This window comes from Miniopterus schreibersii (assembly GCF_964146895.1).
Source record: "Miniopterus schreibersii genome assembly, chromosome: X".
NCBI lineage: Eukaryota > Metazoa > Chordata > Mammalia > Chiroptera > Miniopteridae > Miniopterus > Miniopterus schreibersii.
In genome coordinates, this window is record NC_138104.1 from 95,031,518 (window position 1) to 95,055,654 (window position 24,137).

At 43.4% G+C, this 24,137-nt stretch overlaps 1 protein-coding gene across 1 annotated transcript in view; it reads right to left on the bottom strand.

The window, feature by feature from the left end:
* Positions 1-275: 275 nt before the first annotated feature.
* Positions 276-24,137, bottom strand: part of SMS (spermine synthase) — a 46,112-nt gene continuing 22,250 nt past the window's right edge. The window contains exons 3-11 of the mRNA XM_081126846.1: positions 21,238-21,328; positions 20,432-20,496; positions 15,865-16,040; positions 14,963-15,117; positions 14,196-14,285; positions 7,431-7,545; positions 6,567-6,646; positions 2,689-2,804; positions 276-826 (exon numbers count right to left, since the gene is read on the bottom strand). Coding sequence (XP_080982972.1) covers positions 787-826; positions 2,689-2,804; positions 6,567-6,646; positions 7,431-7,545; positions 14,196-14,285; positions 14,963-15,117; positions 15,865-16,040; positions 20,432-20,496; positions 21,238-21,328 — 928 coding nt within the window. The 3' untranslated portion in view covers positions 276-786. The remainder of the gene's footprint in view (positions 827-2,688; positions 2,805-6,566; positions 6,647-7,430; positions 7,546-14,195; positions 14,286-14,962; positions 15,118-15,864; positions 16,041-20,431; positions 20,497-21,237; positions 21,329-24,137) is intronic.

Consider the following 24,137-nt stretch of genomic DNA (forward strand, 5'->3'; position numbering starts at 1 on the left):
CTTCACAGTAAGGCCAAATCTTTTCCTATCCTCAGGTCAATTTTATAATGAAGAACTGGTGGATGTAATAGGTTGTGTGTATCATTTACCACAATGGTAAATGGAAGTCATTACTACTGTTCAAAAAAGGCCCTAAGGCCATCCTATTGTAAAGAGATAAATGACACCGGAGTGATATAAGGGAACTAAAAAAAGACCAGCGGACACCTTTGTTCTGTGCAGTCAGAAGTGAGAAAAAGGGGACCTAACTGAAATAAAAGAACAGACACATTAAATTTCTCATTTGTAATTTTAATCAAAGCCTTGCTAATTCATTTCTTTTAACTTTCATATCAGCACCAAATTTTAATCATGTAAGTCAATTCACTTTTTGGGAAAGAAACACCATCAAGAACTCCCGTCCAGAAAAAAACAAAAAACAAAAAAAACAACAAACAATGATGTTCATTCCTCCAAACAACCAAATTCAAAGTCTACCAAAACAAAACAAAAACAGCCCACAGAGAAGGAAAAAAAAGTAACGAAAATCACATTCTAGGGGTTCAGTGCATGTAGCAGCCTTTGCTATGCTAGCTAATCATCCTTCAGCTGACTTTCAAAAAATAACACCCTAGTTCATCAAAATATACATTTTCCATTTGCTTTTTTAAGTTAAAAAAATAATAATTAAAAAAAGAAAACTTGAAGGAATTCGTGATCAATTGCCTGACTCGTTTTGATGGCATGTACAGCACATGAAGGTCAGGAAGGCTATTTGTAGCACGCGTAATTGGGGGATACTGATCTTCACGGTCCAGCTTTCTTCCAAACAGTGTAAAAGACCCACCTGGACAAGGAGTCAAGGAATGAGAGCGGGTAATTCAAAGAACAGGTATCACTTAAAATTAGTTTGCTGGCCTACAAATTGGAAGATGAAGGTTTCATAGCTTAGAGCAACGATTTTCAACCTTTTCCATCGCCTGGCACACATAAATTACTAAAATTCTTCAGCACACACAAAAATATATTTTTACTGATCTGACCAAAAAAAATAGTATAATTCTGATTCATTCACACCAGATGGCTGTTGTTAGCTGTTGTCTTTTTTTTTTTTTTTTTGACAATCTAAGGGAGAAGAGGTCAGTACCCCTGACTAAACAGTCAGGTATTACAGGTTTTATAAATTCTTGGGGCGCACCAGTTGAAAATTGCTGGCTTAGAGCACTGTGGCAATGAGAACGAAGGCCCAATAAGCCACTTTGCAGCCTCAACACTCACTGCCTGGGACACTGGGAGGGGGGTGGATGAAAGGTGACAGTATTGCGCTCGAGATCTCTAAGATGTTTTAGGAAATTCATATAAAAAAGAAGGGTGGGAGGGAGGGACAAAAACAAGAGGGAGGTGAGAAATGGGGTGGGGGGGATGTGGGAGGTGGGAGGAAGAGAAGGGAAAAAAAAAGCTGCTGCCCGGCCAGCGTGGCTCAGCGGTTGAGCATCGACCTAGGATCCAGGAGATCGCGGTTCGATGCCCGGTCAGGGCACAGGCCCGGGTTGCGGGCTCCATCCCCAGCAGGGGGCGTGCGGGAGGCAGCCCATCAATGATGACTCTCTCATCACTGATGTTTCTCTCTCTCTCCCTCTCCCTTCCTCTCCCTGAAATCAAAAAGATTTAAAAAAAAAAAAAAAAAAGATGGAAGAAGGGAGAAGAGCCTGAGCCTTTTTCCCAAATGCTGTCAACTGATTTCTAAAGTCTTTCTACAGATAAATACAGACCTGACTGTAAAAATGCTCTGGAGAGGAACCCTGATGAAGGGAGACAGTTGGTAGGGGGAGAGGTGTCCAAGTTTGCCACAGACCAAGGAAGAACATGGCCGCCAAGCAAGCACAGAGCACTCAATGCACCCCAGGGAGGACCCTGGGGGGGGTCACGGCCTCCTCTCTGTCAGAACCTGCAGGGCCTGCACCCGGGGCCTCACTGCAGGCCAGCAGCAATGCCAGGAAACTGCCACCGCAAAAAAGGAAGCTTGTGTCTGCAGAAGGAAGAAACAGCATTGTAAATGTCCAGTGACAATGCTCTCATTCCGGTTTTTCCTAGGTCCTTTTCTTATTTCTCTGGACTAACTTTACTAAATGGCACTAAGGGTGAACACCGACATTAACTTTGAGATCCCCTGCTTTATTTTTAGCTCTAGATTTCTACTGCCAATCAGAATCAAGTGAAGTATGGAAACTAATTATTAAGGTAGGATAATCAGAAAATAAAAGTGGAATGCATGCCTTCAGTCTTTTTGCCTGCAACTGCTGCGGCAAGCTTTCAAGTGCACATGGATCCCCTGGAGGGCTGCTTTCGGCCAGTCAGCGGCCCCACCCCTGGCTCTCCTCACCGGGCAGCAGGCTGGGGGGTGCTTAACAATTTACATGGCTAACTAGTTCCCAGGTGACGCCAGGTCTGGGGACTGCCCGTGAGAATCAGTGGTGCCTGAACACCAAAACCACCTGGGCAGCTGTGGCAGGCCACACCCCAGAACCTGAGGGTGGGACCCAGGAATCTGTAGTTTTAAAGTTCCCAGGGGATTCCAATGTGCAGCCACATTTGAAAACTGGGGCCTTATATACTATGGTGCTAATAATGTTGATTTAAAATGTTAAACTCGCATGGGATTTACTTGGCCTTCTGATCTGGCAACACAATGATATGGTCAAAGGATACAATTCCAAGTATGAAGGGACACAGACGATCTCCTTTGAGAATTCCACAGGACAATACAGGTTTCCGAGCTGTTCTTCATAGAGTGACAGGGCTTCTGTCAAATTGACACAGTTCCCCTAAATTAAAGAGAGAAAAGCAAACAATGGGATGCTTAAGTCCACTGAGGGTCCCGCTCATTGGAAGGTCGCTAATAAATGGGAACAATTCTGGCTTCCATAAAGTTCACCTTTGAAAATGAGATAAGGTTTCTGTACTTTCACAAATTGCACTGAGCTCTATTTCTACATCCATTAGCTCAATATCCTTCTGCCTCATTTACCAAGCCATCTCAAATGACGAAAACATGAAGCAATAGAACACAGGGAGACCAATTTCTCATTAGTGACAGCCATTGTATCAACACCATGCAATAGCAAAGATTCACACACATAACCCATTCAAGGTAAATCTTCCCAGTAGTCGCCGCTGCATTGAGAATAATGTATAAAAAAGATAATATCAGAACGGCTTAAATTACGACCCTCATAAGAGTCTAAGATACTGGCACAGAACTATATTCACACCCCCCATGCTTTCCCCCAAATAAGACTTAAGGCATAAGAGAGCAAAAGTCTATTCAGGATATATACACTTAGGATAGTGCCCAGTTCCACTCTTATCAAACATTTTCTCGACTTCATTGTTCTAACTTTCCTCCCTTTCTTGCCACCACTGATCTACCTCCCCAGTAGATCAGGGTGGTCAATGAGATATAGCAGAACTGTCCCCCTTCTTGGGGGTGAGGGCTTCCTGGGGAAGAGCATGAGCTTGGAGCAGTATATGTTGGTCTGCAGGGACTCGGGGGACTTGTTCCACCTCCTTGTATCCACTGGGATCCCAATGGTCCAGGCCGCCCTTTTTATGTATGCTGGCCACCCTTACCTCCTCCAAGCTGAAGCCCCTGCGGACTCACACTTTGCTGTGGTACCTCACTGTGGGGCATCTCACTATGGGCCATATGGGTCTGGATGCAGGGCAGCTTTGGCTGGCCGGGCCTTGCACCTGCGGATCTTCTATGCGGACTGGTTCAACCACATGAAAATGCATAGCTGCCAGTTCTTGTGGAAGTGGGGTTTCAGGATCATGCCATTTGGGGCCTTCTCTGAAGGAGAACCACTATACTGGAAAACAGTGGTTCTCAATCTTTAACGTGCAAATGAATCATAGGTGATCTTGCTAAAATACAGATTTTCATCCACAAGGCTGGGGGAGAGTCTATCATTTTAGCACAATTTTCCCCCAAGCGCTTTCATAATGGATTTAGAAAAGAAGATGCGCATTTAGCACCACCTATTTTCTTTTTTTAATGTCACCTATTTTAACCACTGAAGTTCTTAACATTTGGAGGACTAATGAATGTAATGAATGAAATGATGCCATTTCTTCAAAAGAACTTCACTATCCATTTGCCTGAAAATAGCCAAGTACAATGTAAGATGAAAATTGTTCACAAACAAAGGCAGCCTGTGATGTAAGCATTTTTGAGGATGGCCTTGCAAAGCCAATCAACCAGCCAGCCCCGGGCAAGCGGGTAGACAGAACTATTCTGAGAGCCAGCCTTGGTGGTTTTAACTTAGCACATTCGCTCACCATGACGTCGTCCTTCAGCGCCAGCCAGTTTAGTAACCCATCATCTAGGGTCCTGCAGTGGGATTTGGCCGAAGCGTCCTTGGCCAGCATATAATTTGGTTTCAACATCAAGTTCAGCATGAGAGCATATAAACACCACATGTGTAATTTAAGACTCACAAATAGAAAACACTGCCTGGCTGTTTTTAGAGCACATCCCCCCTGGGGAAGCTGTAGAATGGAAATGCCACCAAGGCGCACAGTTCAATGGTTTCCCTTGCCATCCTAAAATTGACACCACGCTGTCTCTTGATAGAGGGTACATGGGAGGACCTCCTTACAGAGAATGCGGTAAGGAAATAGGATACTTTCAATTTGTTCTTCCCCAACACTGTCAAAAAGCAGTTTAAAAAAAGAAAAAAACTCACCACAAATAGAGACCTACCCAAAAAAGTAACATAATGCATTCCACTTTCCTGTGTATTTAAATAGAACTACTTTTTTTACCCTTTTCTTAAGACAGACACATGGGAGATATAGAACAAAAATCTAGTAGCAAAGAATTAAGCACCTATTAAGGACGAGAGAAAGGAAATAATGAGGCAATGGTGGGGGGGCACCCCCGGGGGTAAATCCCAACTCAGGAGCTTCGGTTCTAGCAAGTGCTCCTTGTCCCATGTTAGATGTGGGTAAGTGACGGTTGGTCTTTTACTTGAGATTCTGTATTGCTTGTGTCTTTCAAACCTAACAGTTAGCATGTATTGCTTCCATAATGTGGAAAGCAGGTGCAGAAGTATACATCCTTAAGCACACCATTCTTCTCTCAAGTTCAAAAGCAAGCAAAACTAAATACAATGACTGTATATCACGCATATGTGAAACATCTATAAAGAACAGCACAGGAATTTAAAAAATGCCCAACGACACTAAAGGCAGGTTACTTCTAGAAGGTGGGCACAGGTTAAGGAAGAATGGAGATGTGTCAACAGTACTAATTTACACGAATGTCACATACTTTATAAGAAAACCTAGTTTTAATGGGGAATGAATGGGAGAGGAGGGAGGAAGGGCAAGCCCCGGGATCTACCTCCTAGCCCTACGAAAGCAATTCTTCCCCAGGTTCAGACTCGAATCCCCCACCCAGCAGAGCCCAATCCCAGGCACTCCAGGATGCTTTCCTCCGCTTTGTGGCCCACTGACAAGGTGGTCCTCATGCAGCCACAGTGACATTATGAACTTGCTACTATGATGCAAGCAATTTTAGGCAGGAACATTTCGCTTTTGTCAATCACCAAGTAACAGGCCAAACAACACTTACATCCCATCTTTAACCTTACTCCAGTTCTAAGCGACACACTTAGGGAAGGGAGTTGGGTGTAAATCAAGAGTGTCTTCGGAGCTTATCACTTGGCAGTTCAAAAAATATTGCACTGTGGCAACTACATCAGTACGTCCAGAATCAAACCACCTTGCACTCTGACTCGACCACCGCTTCTTCCAAGGCCTGCGCCCCCTCAGTCCACAGGAATGTCACCTGTGCCATCAGACACTCAACCACCGAATGTACCGTGTGATCCTGGGTATGACGAAATGAGATCGCCTGGAGTCTCCAACTGTAATGAACGCAGGGACCAGAAACACGTCTTGATACATCTTTTGGACAACTCTTGGAAACTGGCACAGCGCTGAGCATATAATTCGACTTTTCGTAAAAGTCAGTTGGCAAAGGCAAGTTAGTGAAGCCTGGATCGCTAATATTTAACGAATGGGCTGTGCTCTGTTAAAGAAGTGTTTTCATTAATCCTCCATACTGAGGCAGCAGTTCCCCAAGAAGGCAGTCTACCGGACGAATACTCTCAACGAAAGAAAACAGTCGCACTTTCTTCCTAACTCCGCTTGTGAAAATCCCCCAGCTCACTGAATTTGGGCTGCTTCTACAAGAATAAGCTAACTTGGTTGAGCAGCTTTCGTGTCGAGTTCCTCTAAAGGGGGAAATCACAATCTGTGTCTCCATCTCGTGGCAGCAGCTCGTACTACAGCCAAAGCTCAAGGTTGACGAACACAGAAGGTTAAGGTAACAAGACACAATAGAACTGATCAATTCCCAGCAGATGCCAGGTCGGCTATTTACGAACGTACTGCTTCAAAGAACACAATCCAATTCTGCTGTTCTATCTTTAACAGACATAAATTTCATGAATGTGCGTTCACATTTCAAACTAGAAAATGCTTATTGGGAGTTTGAGAGAGGAAACGGTTAAGTAGCCTACCTGTGTGAAATATTTCCCATCCTGTTTCAGTACTTTCATGGACAGGTCAAGAATCAGTCTGAGAAACTCCCATGTGGAATCTGGACGTTAAAAAAATTTAGGTTTTATAAATATAGGTTTGCGTGCAGCTAAAGTCAAATGCATCAATACTCAAAGAAAGAGCCATGAGTTTAAGACCTAATATTCAAGAGCTTAGTAATAAATGAAAATGTATTGTCATTTATGAATATACAAATTGGGTGTCTTACACATATGTGCACCTACACAAGCAGGTCAAAAGCAAATGTGCACGTACTTAGCACTGCTCAGTCAACACCAATAAAGATTCGACACAGGGGCAGTGGTTGAAATCTGCAAGACGTCAGCTTTAAGGGGGATAGCAGCAGCATCCCAAGAGAGAAATTGCAAGGGCCATCAGGTAGGGACCCAGCCTGCAAGCTCAGCAGGTAGACAAGGTTACAGCAAAATCATTAACACTGAAACCCCAAGCCAGCAGCAATTTAGAGCGTGTGGTTTGAGAAGGGAATCGTCTCTGGTGCTGCTTAGGCAGGTCACCCGTTTGTCCCATCACCAAATGCAAATAAATTATCAAACAAGCTCATGTCTTAATGATGTAATTATGAGTTATTTTATTTCATGTTTGTTTCAAATGACTGAGTTAATTTGCTCATTTAGGGGCAGGACAGGATTTGACCAAAGCCAAATACAGCCATCTTTCCACTGTGGGCCTCAGTTTAACTACCTTGAAAAAAATGAAGGATCTTAACTAGATAATCTTTAAGATCCCTTCATTCTCATATGGTGCCAACAAAAACATTTCCATGAACATTATTTTGGTTAAAAACAGAACAAAATAAAATCTACCTTCTTCCGGAGCTGTGGAGATTGGAACAGCTGTCAAATCATTAATCACATAATCAAACTCTCTCCCTTCTTTGGCGTACCTCTTCAGTACTGGAATACAGTCCTCTACTAGAACCTTCCAGAAAGAACAGGAATAGACATGGGTGAGCCAACACATATGGAAGTAGTTAAACACTTGTAGAGGAAGGGCAAATGCGAGCTGGGGCTGACAACCACAGCACCTGCCACGCGAACACAAATGACTTCCACCCAGGCCTGTAAGTGCTTACTACTTGCTTCATGTGCCTTCTCGTTTAATCTAAACAGCTCTACAAGTACTACTATTATCCCTGGTTTTAAAAAATCCTCACCCAAGGACATGCTTTTTATTGCTTTTAGACAGAGAGGAAAAAGAGGGAGAAAGAGAAACATCGTTCGGCTGCCTACTGCGCCCGCCCTGGCCGAGACCCAAAGCCGGGACCCTCCGGTGCGTGGATGACCGCCAGTAAACTGAAGCACACCGGCCAGGGCTGTTATTCCTGCTCTCAAAATGGAGAAAACCAACCCGTGAGGTCATAAAGCTGCCCAAAGGCACCCAATAAGACAGAGCCAAGAAGTCCACCTACAGCCCTCTGAAAGCCAAGCTCATGCTTTTAACCCTCCATCACCTGCACTGCCTCTCCTACTAGCGGTGTATTTTCATCTACTTTTCGTTTTCTTTCACACAAGGACTGAATAACTTCGTTGTCTATTGGTGCTTTTTTTTTCACCTTACTCCAAACTCTTAACCTACGGTTTTTCAATTTCCTCTAACACTTTCGAGGGCTGCCAGTAATAAAGCCATGTAATAAATACCAGCTCCCAAACCAGAATTATTAATGAGGGGAGAACAGCAGGTAAGAGCTGGGATTCTCATACAGATGCTTTACAGTCAACTCAGGAACTAAGTTTGGGCTTTGCCTTTTTTTGAAGCACTGAAGCTGGGAACACATCTGCTTCTAGGCAACATCCTGAACTAGACAGGGGTTATTCTCTTTGTCTTTTATTTTTCTAGTTACAAAATACATATGTAAAAAAATTCACATATAACAGATAAATCAGAAATCAAGCTTGCCACAATACCCTTAAATAATCTATTCCAGGTTTTTTCCTATGAATGTTCTCACACATATCCTCAAAGTCGCATTTGTTAAGTAACTGAATCTTACTGGCCTAATGTTTTGTACTGTGCTTCACTTAATATATAATTCAAGTACAACCATGCAAAGTCAGAGAAGGCGCTGACACCCCAGCTGCCTTCAATCTACTTATCAATCCCAGTTGACACGCTCAGATTTTCCCCCATGCTCATGCAGGTTCTTATAAACACCCGCAAATAAACACAAGCGCTTGTTTTTTTGTAAAACTGGGATCACACACACTGTTCTGAACTTGGAAATATTTACCTAACACCATTCTAGGTAATGATGTTTGTAAAAACTGTATCATTCCACTAAAAATGTTCTACACTTAATCATCTTCGAGCTTGGCCTCTACAAACAGCCACCACGGACCTCCCCGTATAGATGCCTGTCCGTCTGCGGGCCGGATGCTCAAACACTGGATTGCTGACATAAAGGCACGTGTATTTAAGTTTTTACGGCAATTCACACTCCAACCAGCAACGTATGCGAGCAACTGTTTCCTTTCATTCTTCCCAGCACTGGTCGTTGTCCCTCTTCTTATACTGTTGTCAAGTCTCTTGCTAATATTTTCACACGAACTTCCTGGGCCACCAACAGGGGTAAGCACCTTGCCCTAAGTTTATAGATTATTTGACTTCTGTCTTCTGAGAAGCACCAGTCCACACCCTTTATACCATTTTTATTTAATTTTTAAATTTAAGTTGCAGGGGCTCTTTGTGCTATGAAAGGAATTAGCTCCCTGTCCTGTTTGTTGGCAATATTGTTTTCAGCCTGCCTCTTGACTTTGTTTACAGTATTATGTTGTCATTACAGTTTCGGAGGCTCTTGTCCTTTTTAAAAAAGGTTTCCCAACTCCTATATTTTCCTATATGTATTAGTTTTTATATCTAGAGCTTAAATCATCTGAAGTTAATTTTTCTATGGCTTCTAAGGTTAGTTAGCTTTGTTCTCATGCAGATGGACAGCCCATTATGTCAGCATCACTTATTAAATCAACTAAATCTCCTCTTCCCAAGCAAAATGATGACTAGTGTAAAGGAATAGTGAATACATAAAATGGAGTCACTATGGTCAAGCTGCTAAATTAAAATAAAGTAGGCTGAGACACGAAGAAACAATTCTACTCTTGCCTTAACTGGCCTGGGAACTAAAGCTTCTGAACTTCCCAGTCCCGCGCCGATGCCTGGATACACGTCTGTTGGTTGTGCATCAACGCCGGGGCGCACATCACACCCTCAGCTGACCGCCTGAGCGACCTCAAGAAGAAATTGTTCCACTGTCCAGATCACCGGACATGTGAAGCTTCCCATCCTGGACCAATTCATGGACTAAGAGTGCAGGACTGATTCTCCTTAAGAACATACTTTTTATTATAAAAACTCAGCTTTTCTTTCCGCTTTGGAAAAGTTTCGGTATTGCCTACTTGAATTTCTGGTTTGCAAACCCTAATACCCTTGAACACATCTGTCATTTATTACTGGCCAGAACCTTCTGACTCTTTTGAGCTGAGTCAACACACCTTAGGCCACACTTTAGCTGTATGTGTTCAAGCCTCTGTGACATTCTTATCTGTCTTTTCCTGTGTCAACATCATACTTCCTATTTGATTACAAGAGGGCAAATCTCCCTTCACTATGACTGTTTTAAACTTTTTTCTTGGCTAGTTTTAGAAATGCTGTTACAAGTGAACTTCCAAATCACTTAGTCTAATTCTAAAACCTCCTTTGGGATTCTGATTAGAATTATCATTAGGAAGAAAGATATTGTTCTGATATTTTCATCTGCGAAATGTAATCTCTCTCCATGGATTCAAACTTCAGTTGACGTCTTTCAATAGATCTTAACATAATTCTTACAAGTCTCACAATACTCATGATTCTTGTTCAACGTATTCCTAGGTATTTAATAACTGGTCATTACTCTGAATAGAATTTCAGACCTACCCTCCACTCCCAAATTCCATTCAAACAGTTTTGCATTTAGTATAGCAGAAGAAATTTGTAGTCGGCCTTTATCCAATCACTTTACCAAATTCTCATGAATTCAACTAGATTTCTAGATGAGTTTCCCGGATCTTCTAAGCATTCATATAATCTGAAAATAATTTCCTTCTATATTTATATTCTTTTCATTTTCCAACCTCGCTGAGTTAATTCGGTAATGCCTCAAAAACAATGCTGAATCAAGGTGATAAGCATCCTCACCTTGTTCCTAGTTTTAGAGAAAATGCTTTAAGTATTTTGCCTTGTGGGCGAAAAGGGGCCACACACCAAACCTGCCAAGCTCAGGGGAGGCCTGCAAGGTGGCCTTACAAACCCAGAGACTGAAAGTAACCACAGAGCGGGGTCTGAAATGAAAGCCTCCTAGGGAAAAGGGAATCATGGTGGGTAGTCATGTCCTAGGCCAGCATCTTCCCTGACAAAGGTCAATCTTTACCTTAACTGAGCCTGTTTTCTTTTTGCACCTCATAACATACCTTTGGAATGTCAGGGTAATATCTTTTTTTTCTGGACCTCTCACCTTACCAGAGCAGAGACCACAAACCCCCTCATTGTTACTGTTATGTTAGCAGTTAACTATCCCATGCCCACCAATGTAAAAGAAGAATGGTCTACTTTTTATCCAGGCTCAGAGATCGCCCCCTCTGCTTCCTCCCGCCTCCCTGATCTACCACCAATGGATTTCATGTAACCCTCCTATCGCCTCCTCTTTTCATTGTAATGTATAAAATAAGCTGCAAAACTGCCCTATCTCTGGAGCAGTTTCTCAATCCACTGATATTTTGCTTCCCAGCAATTGTTGTTCAGTTTGGCTCAAATAAACTCATAAAAATTCACTACAGGTTTGACTATTTTTTGTGTCGACACCATTTAATACCATATTATCTTTAGGTTTCTGATAGTTTCTATTATATTTAGGTAGTTTCCCTTCTTTGCCATTTTATTTTACTACAGAGGTTCCCTTACCCTTTGTGACAGCACGGATGGGCCTGGGGAACATTGTGCTAAGTGAAATAAGCGAGTCAGAGAAAGACAAGTGCCATATGATTTCACACATATGTGGAATCTAATGAACACACTGAACTACCAAGCAAGAGAGAGACTCATAGATAGAGAGCAGACAGACAGCTCTGGTAGGGGGAGGAGTGTTTGAGGGGTAGAAAGATTGAGCAAAAAAGAAAGAAAAAGGGAAAGAACTCATGGAAATGGACATGGACAACAGTGTGGTGATTGCAGGTGGGGGTGGGGATGGAAGAGGGCAGAGGAAATAAATGGAAAAAATAAAAATAAAATAAAATGAATACTTTTCAGCCAACTGGAGCATGTCATAATACAAATATCTTTATTTAAAAAAAGAATGACTAAATATTCCCAAATGCTTTATCATCTATTAAATTATTTTCTCCTTTAAATTATTTATATAATAAATTATGTTGATTTCTTAAGGTTCATATTTTTACATTTATGAACTAAAACTTTCTTGTGCATAGTATATAATTCTTTAAACAAAGTGCCAGATTTAATTTGCTACTATTTTATTGGAAACCTTGCACATACACAGAAATCGACTTTTAGTATTCTTTTAGTACTATTTTAATGATTTCAGTAGAGTGCTTTGGAACACTTTCTATTTTCTAAAACAGGTTAACAGAGTAATCATCTGTTTTTCAAATGATAAACAGTTGCAAAGACCTGGTGATCTGTTAATGGAAGTAGAATTTTAATGCCTAAAGGGCTTGTCTGCCGCTGCCCAGGAGAGCAGGCACTCGCACACCTTGAGAGCTGGGAAAAACTCTGTGCCTCAGAAGAATTTTCTGGGCTCCCCCTGGTGGTTGTTCTGTTCCAGAAAGGTGGTAGGGGAAAAAAGGATACGTTCAGGCAACCGACTTCCTCAAGAGCCCGGCCATTTCAAATAAAATACTACTTTTCCCTTCCCTAAAATGTCTGACTATGTCACCTTCTGCCTTTGGTGCTCTGCCCTCAGATGGACACTCAAGTGGAAAGGTTTTTTTCCAGGGCCATTAGTAAATCTTCCCACTTATATATGGCCTTTAATTATAACAGTGCACAGCTGCACAGTACTGCAGGTTTAGGCTGGGGTTCTGTTTATGTATTTTTCTTAATCCATATAAGGAAGCCATATAAGGAACTACGAATCTGAATCACTCCTCTAAAGTTACCCTGCAACCTTGAATAAATGTCCTTTAAACTCTAAGCTTAATCTTCTTCATCCATAAAATAGAAATAATACCCACTTGGTACAGGTGTGAGCATTAAATGTTAAAACACCCTGGGCAATGTAAGCATTATTTGTAAACAATGGTAACATTTAGCTCATTGTGAAAAAAATCTGTCATGCTCTGAAGAACCCAACCTCCCCTCCCACTTTAAACTTCCTTTTGCCCACAAAACAGTCGTATTTTAATGTAGAAATAATTCCTCTCTCAGCTTAAAAAATTAACATGCATGTACCATGAAATCAAACTTAGATGCACACATTTTAGGAAGGATGGGGTAGGGGTGAGTAACTGACATATCAACAAACTGAAGCTCTCACCTAAACTGTCTATACATCTGGAGATACACAAGATTCTGTTCAAATAAAATAAGTACTTGCTTGATTATCTCGTTGTAACAAGTACTATCGGTGTGGACATCAAACATATGCATCCTAAAATGCAATACAAAATGTAACCTATATACTAACGATTGGTGAACTTGCAAGTACAGTAGAATTAGCACAGAAACCAGTTTGCTTAGCGAATTCCGTCTGAAAGACCCAGACACAGAGAGATTATACAGGGTAGAGAGACAGAAGTGGTGGTTGCCAGGTCATAAAAAGGTACATGACATCTTTTAAACAAGAATGAATGAATGTTATTAAATTCAGAGTTTATAGAGTTCTTTATTATAAGTACACATCTGCCCTAAATATGAATCTACACATAAGTCACAGAGAGAACCAAGGGGAGCAGAACATGCCACCTCAAAATATGCTGCACTGGCATATTGACTATTTCAAGCTGAAGGCACTTGAAAAACAGCAAATGTAGAGAGAAGCTTTCTCTGAACTCCCCTTATCTGCCTCAACACAGATCCTCCAAAAGGAACTCAGCTGTCATCCGTTCCCCGCCCCGGAGGATTCAACCAGGGAAGATCACCTCTTATCACAGGAGAGAAGACTGACACTACGCGGACTCAGACAAACTGTCACAAACTATCATGGCTCCTCTTCTAAGGGCCCATCCATGTTTTCTAAAAGTTATTTACTCACCCCTAAAACACCTACATCCACTTTCCCTATTAAGATGATATTTAAGCCTAAATTCTAAAGCTACTCTGTTATTCACTTTTTTCTGCGTATCTCCCCCGTATAATGAGGTATACATGCTAATAAACATCTGCTTTTCTCGTTAATCCGTCTCTGATTACAGGAGGCTCAGCCAAGAACTAGAAAGGTAGAGAGAATTTTTTTTCCTCCCCTACAAGATGATCTATTTATCTTCTTAACCAATTATACTTAAAGTTGTTTTAGGAAGGCACAATTCAGATCAATTCTTTTATCAGTTCACTTAAAAACATTATCTGGAAAACATAATTACCTGATAGCAGTCTCCTTTAAGATTGTCTAAGACATCACCACACGTTTTTCGCATGTATTTCTTACATCCATCAATCACCATTTGGTCAATGTTCAGAATAGGTTAAGGAGAAATTTACCCTGAATTTAAACATATCAAAGAATTCTGAAATAGTAATAGTTTAAAAAAAAAGGTTAATGCCCGGCCAGGCGTGGCTCAGCGGTTGAGGATCGACCTAGGATCCAGGCGATCCGGGTTCGATTCCTGGTCAGGGCACATGCCCGGGTTGCGGGCTCCATCCCCAGCGGGGGGCGTGCAGGAGGCAGCCGATCAATGACTCTCTCATCATTGATGTTTCTATCCCTCTCTCCCTTCCTCTCTCTGAAATCAATAAAGATATATTTTTTTAAAAAAAGGTTAAGACAAACGAAAGTTTTATAACACTAATTTGGGTATCAAGTTAGAAAAGATAAGACAAAGATTTTACTTTTGCACCAAGGACACTCGAAAGGAAGTAAATTGTTCCTTCTCATGAAGACTCTTATTTCGGCAACTGCTGAGCAACAGATATGGTGCCAAAGTCGCTTGCTCTTTAATTTGCAACTAGATTGTCTCTGCTTCTTTGTCAGCGGCCTCATAAAAGAGGCCATTGGTACTAAATTGAAATGTTTGTTCGAGGCACTAGTTATCACACATTTACCTCATAACATTAACTGGAGTCATAAGACAAAAAGGGAGGGAGAAAGGAAAGCAGCCCAGTGAACTTGATTTCCTCTAACAAAGGATATCTCTACCATAGTGACCATCTTTGGTTTCAGTTTGACTATTTCACATAAAATGCCCCCGTCTCCGCCTCCCAGAATCAGCACGTCCTTGCCAGTGTAGTCCTCTTTGCCACTGCCCATGATGGCCCGGGTATACGCCACATCACTCTCCGCCAGATCTAGGGAGGAAACAGACCCCGAATGACGACCCTACCCAAACCCACACACCACCCGACTCATGGCACTGGGAAGGGCTGGGTTCCAGCCTAAGATGTTTCCCTTTCGACCTTTAAACACTGTCGACAATGGAGGAAGGTATACTTCTGGATAGTGGAGTTTTCATCAACTCCAATACAATAGATTACACACATGGGTGACATAAGTGTGTACATTAAGTCATTTGGAAGAAAACCTGGTCTTAAGGATGTACTGATGTGAATAATTAAAAGCAATTATGTCTTTCCAGATGAACTAATACAACATCTGAGAGGTGCTCCAAAATATGAGGAACAAAGCGGACAGGGGTTTCGGAGAAACAAGACTGGCCAGGAGTCGGGAACTACTGACACTCAATGGTGAGTATATGAGGGTTCACCACACTATTCTGTCTACTTAGATGTGAGGTTTTCCATAACAAAAAGATCTTTTAATGAGCAGTTTATATACTTTTTGAAATATAACCCAAATACTCACCACTAAGAAACTAAGAGAAAAGAATATCAAGACAGAGGTTTCCTGGCTCTGCTATAAAACATGAAGGCCCACACAATCCGCAGGTTACTATGGCAGAAACGCTCATTTCTAAAAACAGCAGGGCCAAGGACAACCTTGGGCAAATCTACAGCGATGCTACTTGTCGGGAAAGCCATGTAACTCAGCACATCCATCGCTCTGTTCTGCAACTGGGGCAGGGCTGGAATACTCACTAACGTCCCCACTAAGGATGAGAATATTTCCGAACTGCTTCGAGTGCAGGATCTTAATGTTCTGGTAAGGCGAATCTTCATCATACACCACCTCGTCTATGTCGTACTCGACCAGGCGGCCGTCGGCAGTGGGCCAGTACCTGTCGACGGCCCCTCCTCGAACGATGGGTGGTAATCTGGGGGGGGAAGGAAACTGGAATGAGCCTTGTAAGAATGCCGCTGACGGTGAGCCTGCCTTAAGGTGCACCCGGGAGCAGTGTGCAGGAGCAAGCCGCTTGACCCTGGGCCGGCTCCTAAAGAGCGCCCGCAAATGGAACGCTCGGCCTTTCAGGTTTAACCTGCACGGCTGCGCCAAATCTCAGCAACTGCTGGGCACAGGACTTTGCTTTTTAAACACCTTCCTGGCAGGCTCTAAGTTTTCCTAATAAAAAACTGAAGGAGAAAATGGCACTGCAGACATCACACGCCACCCGACACTCTTAAGGCTGCCTACATAACCACACGGTCGTCTATCACATTCCTGCAGGTACACGTGGACATGGTACCATTATGTTGTTCAGAATCCGTCTTCGAGTGTTTCCGGTTGTACCAATAATGTCCCTTATAGCTGTTCGGCTTTTGAACAAACGATCACACACTGTAATTTGCTGTTTTGTTTTTTTCTTTCCTTTTCTTACCCCCATTTATTCTAGAATAGGTTTTTTTCTCCCTTGTGCATTTCATGGCATTGACATCTTGGAAAAGTCCAGACCAGGTGTTCTGTAGAAAACCCCCGTTGGGTTTGCCTGATGATCTTCATTACAGTCAGGCTGACATATATCACACGGGCATCACATCAGGGACACGAGATGTGTGCTTGTCTATTATTGATGATGCTACTGTCCTATTATTGGTTGAAGTAGATGGCACCGGATCTCTCCATGTGCAAAAGTACCTTTCTTTCTCTTTGAACTGACTAAGCAAGCTGTGGGGTGGTCCTCCGAAACTGGGTGAAGGTCCTGACCTCCCGACAAGCCTTCACCAGTAGCTTTGGCATCTAAAAGATTCTTGCCTGATCCAATATTACTGGAGTGGCTGCAAACTGATAATTTTCTGATTCCATTCTTTCAAAAGTGCTCAGTATTTTAGATAGGGTGAATATACTAGAAACTACCAGCAGAGGACACTAAATGACAGGGAAAAACAGACCTGGAAAAGGGGCTTGGCAAATCTAACTGGAACACAAACGAGAACTCATTGCACACAGGGCACAACCCGTCTCCAAGTCACGTGTTCTCAGACACAGTGGTGTACGATAGCAGAACAGCCGCAGAGACCTCAAAGTGGGAGACGCGACCTCTGATTTATCTGATGAGTTTCTTTCCCCTCCCAGCTCACCTGCTTCCCAGAGTCCAGTCTGGACCTGTTACAAGTTAATGAGGCTTCCTGTGTGGAAACAGTACTAACATCCGTAAAGAACACAGATTTACAGAGCAAGTTCCCATAAACTCTCATTTAATGCTAACAGCTTCTGATTTAACCAATTCATCTTTCAGGTAAACAAATTCAGCTGCTGCAATGTTAGGCAGACCAGAGGTTTTTCTTGTAAAATGTGGAGCCCGAGTCAGGACACTTCTCCCCATCTCAAGATAAACAGGACTTGGGGGAAGCCTCTTTCCACCCCTGGCCAGTGGTGGGGAGTGGAGTGAGGTGGGAAGGTGACATGTATCAATTCCCAGCTTTCAGGGGCAGCAACCTACCTCCTGGTCGATAGCCAGCCAGCCAGCCAGCCAGCAAAAGGCTTTTACTGAACTATGCACAAACCCACTGAAAAGAAACAATGCCCAATCTCAGTTGTGTCAACACTACCTTGGCTAAGGTTGGGCTCTTTCCTCAGGTGCAACACAGTGGTTTGTAAAGACTGGCAAGGAAACAACAAGGATCTCCAACAGGATGGGGAAGACGATACCTTGACAAAGTACTCATCCTACCAGGCCACGCATCTATTTCCCTGTGATGGGCTATGGGAAACATTCTGGAGCCCTACACAACTCGTTTCAACCACCACTGCTGAAAATCAAAACTGCATGGTAGAAGGTCAGGCAGACCCTGGCCAATGTCACTCCATTGGCTGACATTATCCTGTGCATCAAAGGGTCAATGGTGCCCGGCCAGGCGTGGCTCAGCGGCTGAGCGTCGACCTAGGATCCAGGCGATCGGGGTTGGATTCCCGGTCAGGGCACATGCCCGGGTGGCGGGCCCAATCCCCAGTCGGGGGTGTGCTGGAGGCAGCCGATCAATGACTCTCTCATCGTTGATGTTTCCCTCTCTCCTCCTCTCCCTTCCTCTCTCTGAAATCAATAAAAATTAAAAAAAAAAAAAAAAGTCAATGGTTTGATTTCCAGTCAGGGCACAAGCCCAGGCTGTGGGTTCGATTCCCAGTCGGGGTACATGCAGGAGGCAACCAATCGATGTTTCCCTCTCTCTCTCTCTCTCTTCCTCTCTCTTTCTAAAAATCAATAAAAGTTTTCTGTTTCTTTAAAGAAAAGAAAGGCAGAATATGCCCTGGGCCTCAGTACAGTGTGTAAATTTCAAGAATTGTTTGCAACAAAACTGATGGGAGCTTGTTTTCCCATACCTTTTCTTTTGAAAAGTAGAATACAAAAATACATTTTTTTAAGAAACCCCATGGCTTCGTAGATGAAAAATCACATTTACTTCATTGGCCACAGGGGAGTAATTATTTCAGATGGTACTGAGTTATTTGTTAATGATTGACTCTAATAATGTCATTCCCGGGGGAGAAAGTGGCACCATCCTTGTCCTTTTGAAGCCAATAACAAAGGGCCTACCACAATGTATTTCTAAGCACTTCTCATCTCCTCCACCCTGATTTTATGAAAACATGTAAAAAGAGTGACAAGCAAAACCAAGGTCTGCGTTTTGAACTGAACATTTAAAGCCTAACTTCACTGTCCCTTCAGAAACTCCTAGACCAGAAAGACACAAACAAACCAGACTTCTCACAAATGCTGAGGCCCATAACTGCATTCCATCTGTTTCCTCCTTCCCAGAATTAACTCCGATAAAAATCAGACCAATAAAACTCAGAGGCATTTTGAAGTTGGCCAATTCATCATCTCCAAGTTCAGACATTTTACAACACAGTGGGAACCCGTTCAATTCGAACGGGTGTAGATAAGGAAAACTCTCAGAAGTAGGAAAAGATGAAAAGTCCAGAAAGCAGTGTGGGTGTGGATGTGTTTTTTAAGGATGGGGAAGGAGCTGAGAATACATAAACTGAACTTGGACAAAGTAAACAAATATGGGAGCTCTGATCAAAAAAAAAAAATGGGCAAGTTCCACACTGAGCCATGTTTTTTTCACTTGCAGTTTCCTGCTCTCTGCCCCCACCAGAGGGATTAAACACCTTCCTAGTTCTGGTACATGGCCCTGGAGCTTTCCTATGGACTGAGCAAACTTAGCATGCTGAGCCATGAAGTACTTACACATCCTAGCTCTTGCCAAAAAGGATTCCCTCTTCTGGAAAGGGCCATGAACTAGAGAAATCTGCATTCCAGATGCTTCCATCAGTGATGGTGTGACGTTGGTAAAGTCCCTCTGAGCCTCTACATCTATGTGTTTGCCTTTATGAGCAAGGAACAAGCCTCCTAACTTTTGGGGGCCTGATAAGGAGGCACCCAGGCAGGCAGGCAGGCAGGCAGGCAGGCAGGCAGGCAGGCAAGAGCAAACTGATGAGAATTACTTGCTGTGAATCCATTAATTCCCATTCTTAATTCCCAAGACCTACCAGACTCTATTCCTTCCAACAAATGTTAACACTGTTACTTCTGTCAAGCTCTTAACATCTGACACCACTGGCAAATACTTCTGTGCTGTCCAATATGGCAGTCATTAGCCATTAGCTATTGACATGAGGGTAGTGAGGTGAGACTGAAGAACTGTTTATTTTTATTAACAATTTTAAATAGCCACGTGTGGCATAGTGGCTATATACCTGGACAGGGAAAGCTTAATTGTCTTCATTTACCGTTTGAAGAGAACCTACCTGTGGCTACTCCAAGTGGGTGGCCTCTTGATTCTTAGCACCTTGCAAAGTCTTCTTACTTATAAACTTTGAGGCAAATTTTCTACCACCCTGTCCTGTCATAAATCTCTTAACTGCTTAGCTCTATTCTAGAGCCCAGAACTCTGAGCAGAGACATGTGACCTTCTCTCTTTACTGGACAGGAAGGGGGAAGTTGTTTAGCTCCCCTTTGACTGAGGTGGCAGCCTCGCCCGGCTCTCTGCTTTCCAGAGTTCCCAGCTCCTGGGAATCACTCCACATCTCCTTTCTGCCTGTCTCATTTTATCCAGCATGTCTCTCTCGGTCAGCGTGTGTGTTCTCACACGTCTTGTCTTGTTGCGCGGTGAGGGGCCCACGAGCTCAGTCTACCATGTTGCCAAAAGCAGAAGCTGACTTTGATCTTGGCTGCATCTTCGGCAGACACAGCTCAGGGACACCACCACCGTTCCGATTATTTTATCACTTAACCAAACATCAAAGGACATCCAGGAGTGGACTTACCGCTTCACCCGCCCAGTACTGTCCTGACTCAATTCTTTCATTCTTTCTTCTACTTTGTTCAAAAGCTACAATTAAAAGAAAAGAAATCAATGGGCTTCTAGAATAGGCTGAGTGGAACAGCTAAATTACAGACCAGGAGCTTGAGACCATGTTGGCAGAGCTGTATGAACTGGCAGATACCCAAATACACACATCTTCCCCATCCCCACAGCAGCCTCCGGACAGGCCCAGTTCTCCACTCCCACACCAACTAGTCCTCATGGTGCTGACCGAACCTCAGTCTAAGTTACCAATAATGGGAAAGGGGAATGCTCAAGGGGAATGCAGATACACCATCTTGGCTAATGCTTTATATTCCATTCCCTCCAGTGGAAAGTAAAATCAGTCTTCATGAGGTCAAGGGAAAGATGGCAGCCAGGTTGCTAAAAACAAATATTTCTCTTCTAAAACCACATACTGTGGCCCAACTGGTGTGGCCTGGCTGGTTGAGTGTCGTCTCATGCACCAGGACGTTGTCAGTTTGATTCCTGGTCAGGGCATATGCCCAGGTTTCGGGCTCGATCCCCAGGAGGCAGCCGATCGATGTTTCTCTCTCATCAGTGTTTCTCTCTCATCAATGTTTCTCTCTCATCAATGTTAATCTCTCTCTCTCTCTCACCCTTTCCCTTCCTCTCTCTGAAATCGATAAAAACATATTTTTAAAATAACACTTATTGTGGAGGGAGGAACATCTAGTTAACTGGGAAGTTAAATGGAGCTGGTTCTGTGATCCTCAAACACTTGAATAAATAACAGTAAAAACCAACACTGTCAACTTCTTTGCCTTCCTCATCGCCGTCGTAGCTCTGAAGGTCCAGCAACACCAATCCATGTGGGTAAATTCTCAAATTGGCAAAGCTATAAAAGAAAAGCATAATTTTAAGGTTAGGAATTGTATCATGGCACTCAAAAGGAAGAAAATATGCCAACCCAATTCAAAGGAAAGACCACTTCTCTTTTTCCCCTAAGTTACATACTTAACCCTATTGCTTTCTTATTAGAACTACTCCTTAGTGGCAGGGAAGCAACCAATCACTCAGGGAAGATTAAAGTCTCCAAATGCTAAGGTTTTCAGAACAGGTTCTTGGGCCCAGAAAGTCATTCAGTAGTCAGTCCTTTGAATCTGATTTTTAAGAAGCTTGCCCAGCAGGTGATTCAGCCAAGTTTAGTGACCACTGGGAGGGATGGTGGCAGGGGCCGACTGGGTTGTCCCCATTAACAGTCACAATTCAAAACAGAGCCAAAAAACATATATACGTAACATACAGACACAGACACAGACCACAGTGTGGTGAGAGCCGGAGGGAAGGGCATGGGGGGGGGGCTCGGGGGGGGGGGGAAGGAGGGCTGAAAGAGACCTTGCTTGGGGCAATGGACGCACGATGCGGTGCGCAGATGATGTTTTGTTGAGCTGTACATTTAAAACCTGTATGGCTTTGAGAACTAATCTCACTCCAATAAATTCAATTTAAAAAACAAAAAAAACAAAAACCAGCCGGGTTTTTCCGACTGCAGGCAGGTGGTGATTAAATTCACTGAGTTCAGGGTCAGCACGCTCCCTCCAGCCTGCAAACCAGACCTGGCCCACAGCAGGTTTTGTAAAGCCTGCACTCTAAAAATGGTTTTTATGTTTTTAAAGAGCTCTTTTTTAATAAAAGGAGAGTATGTGACAGACAGGGACCTTATGTGGCTCCTTACAGAAAAATCTTTCTGACCCCTAATTTAGTGGATCTGACCAGCATTTTTCATGACATAAAATATGACAGTATCACATGCAATAAGAGTTAATTATTTGAGGGAGCGCTTTTTTCCCCCCAGTTATATTGAGTAATTGTATTGTACATACACAGATGTGTACGCGACGATATAAAGTTACTTCTTACTGCCCTGGCCAGTGTGGCTCAGTTGGTTAGGCATCAGCCCGTGCACAGAAGAGTTGCCGGTTTGATTCCCAGTCAGGACACATGCCCAGGTTATGGGCTTGATCCCCGATCAGGGGTATGCAGGAGGCAGCCAATCGATGTTTCACTCTCACATCAATGTTTCTCTCTCTCTCTCTAAAAAAAAATCTTTTAAAAATACAATAAAAAAATAGTTACCTCTTACTATAAGTCATGGTTAAATAAAGATTTGAAATATACTAAATTAGATGATTAATTCTATTCAGAGAATACAGGCAGTGTGCCTGGATGTAAAAATAAATGTAACTAGTTAATTTTCACCTTCAGCCCTTAGATGGCCTCAAAATCAAGTTCAAGTCCAGGACACCACACACTCATCTGCCTCTGAATGAGCGGATCATCTTTCCTTCCCCCTCCACCACCGCCAGCAGCACAAAGGAAGGGGACCCCTTAACCACCTGGGTGGTTCTAGCAAAGAGTCCTCTGCCAGAGAACCAGGGGGACACAGAGAATGCTGGAAGGTGGGGTGTCAAGCACCCATCTGAAGGGATTAAAACCAGAAACAAAAAGAAGTTACCAGGGGGGAATATGGAAAATGCATAAAAAGGTGGCTGAGGAACAGGACCTTGGCATGACCAAGGGGCCATTAACCAGGAGCCAGGCCAGAAGCAGGGTGTGTCGCTGCAGTGCATCCCCAGAGCAGGTGCTGGGGCAGGAAAAGTGAGGTTTAGGGACAGGCACCATGGTCAGGCACCACAGGATGGGTCCCAACTGACCATGTAGAGAAATAAGATCAATGGAGAAAATAAGATTTTTAACTAAGCACGCTCGTTTCTATTTGTTTTGCTTATAGAAGCATTTCCAAACAGTTCTTCTCACTCAAAAATTCTCTCCCAGGAAGAATTCTAAGCCCTCTGGATGGCTGGAATTGGTGTCTGGGGTAGAAGATTCAAGAACTGCAGTAGCGAGGGAGGCGGGGCTGGGCTGCAAAGGCCCTGGGGAGATGGTCGGAGATGCAGGGCTTCACCTGGAGTGCAGGAGGAGCTTACCGAGGTGGCAGAGTGTCAAGATCCGATTTGCTGTGGTCCCCCAAGGATGGACCGCAGCGAGGACAGTGAGAGAGGCAGCAGGGAGGGCAGAGAAGAGAGGCTGGGGCAGAGGGGGGCTGAATGGGAGCCTGGAGGAGCTGGAGGGCCCACAGACAGCTCAGCCTGCTGCTTCCAGGAGCCTCGCTGGTAGCCGGGCCAGACCATGGAGGGCGGAAGGGGATCGATTCTGGATCACCCTTGAGGAAGAACTAACTCTAGACATACACTCCAGGTATCTGCTACACACATACATGGACACTGCTACATAGTTAGAAACACAAATCTGGGCTTGGGGAGAGAAGGGGGAAGATGTCTCTGAGAGGCATCAGGAGAGGAAATGCCAAGTTCCGCCATAAGGGTGGGCCAAGTAGACTTATAAAAAGAGTAATGGAAGGGGAGATGGCCCCAAAAGTAAGTTTCCCTCTTCTCACAGCACTGTTTTCTGGGCCTCTGCAAGCCGGGGGGAGGGGTTCTTTTAATAGAAAAACGAGGGAGAGAATGTGGGACATTAAGAAAGCCGCGTGGGATTCTAGGACTTTGTACCCATTGGGGGAATAGAGTGAAAGCTATAAAAAATACCCAGGAGTTCACCTTTTTAAATTAATAGTGCAAATGACTAAGAATCTTAATAGCATCCTAAACCAGTCTGGGTACAGGGGAACACAAAAGCTCAATGCA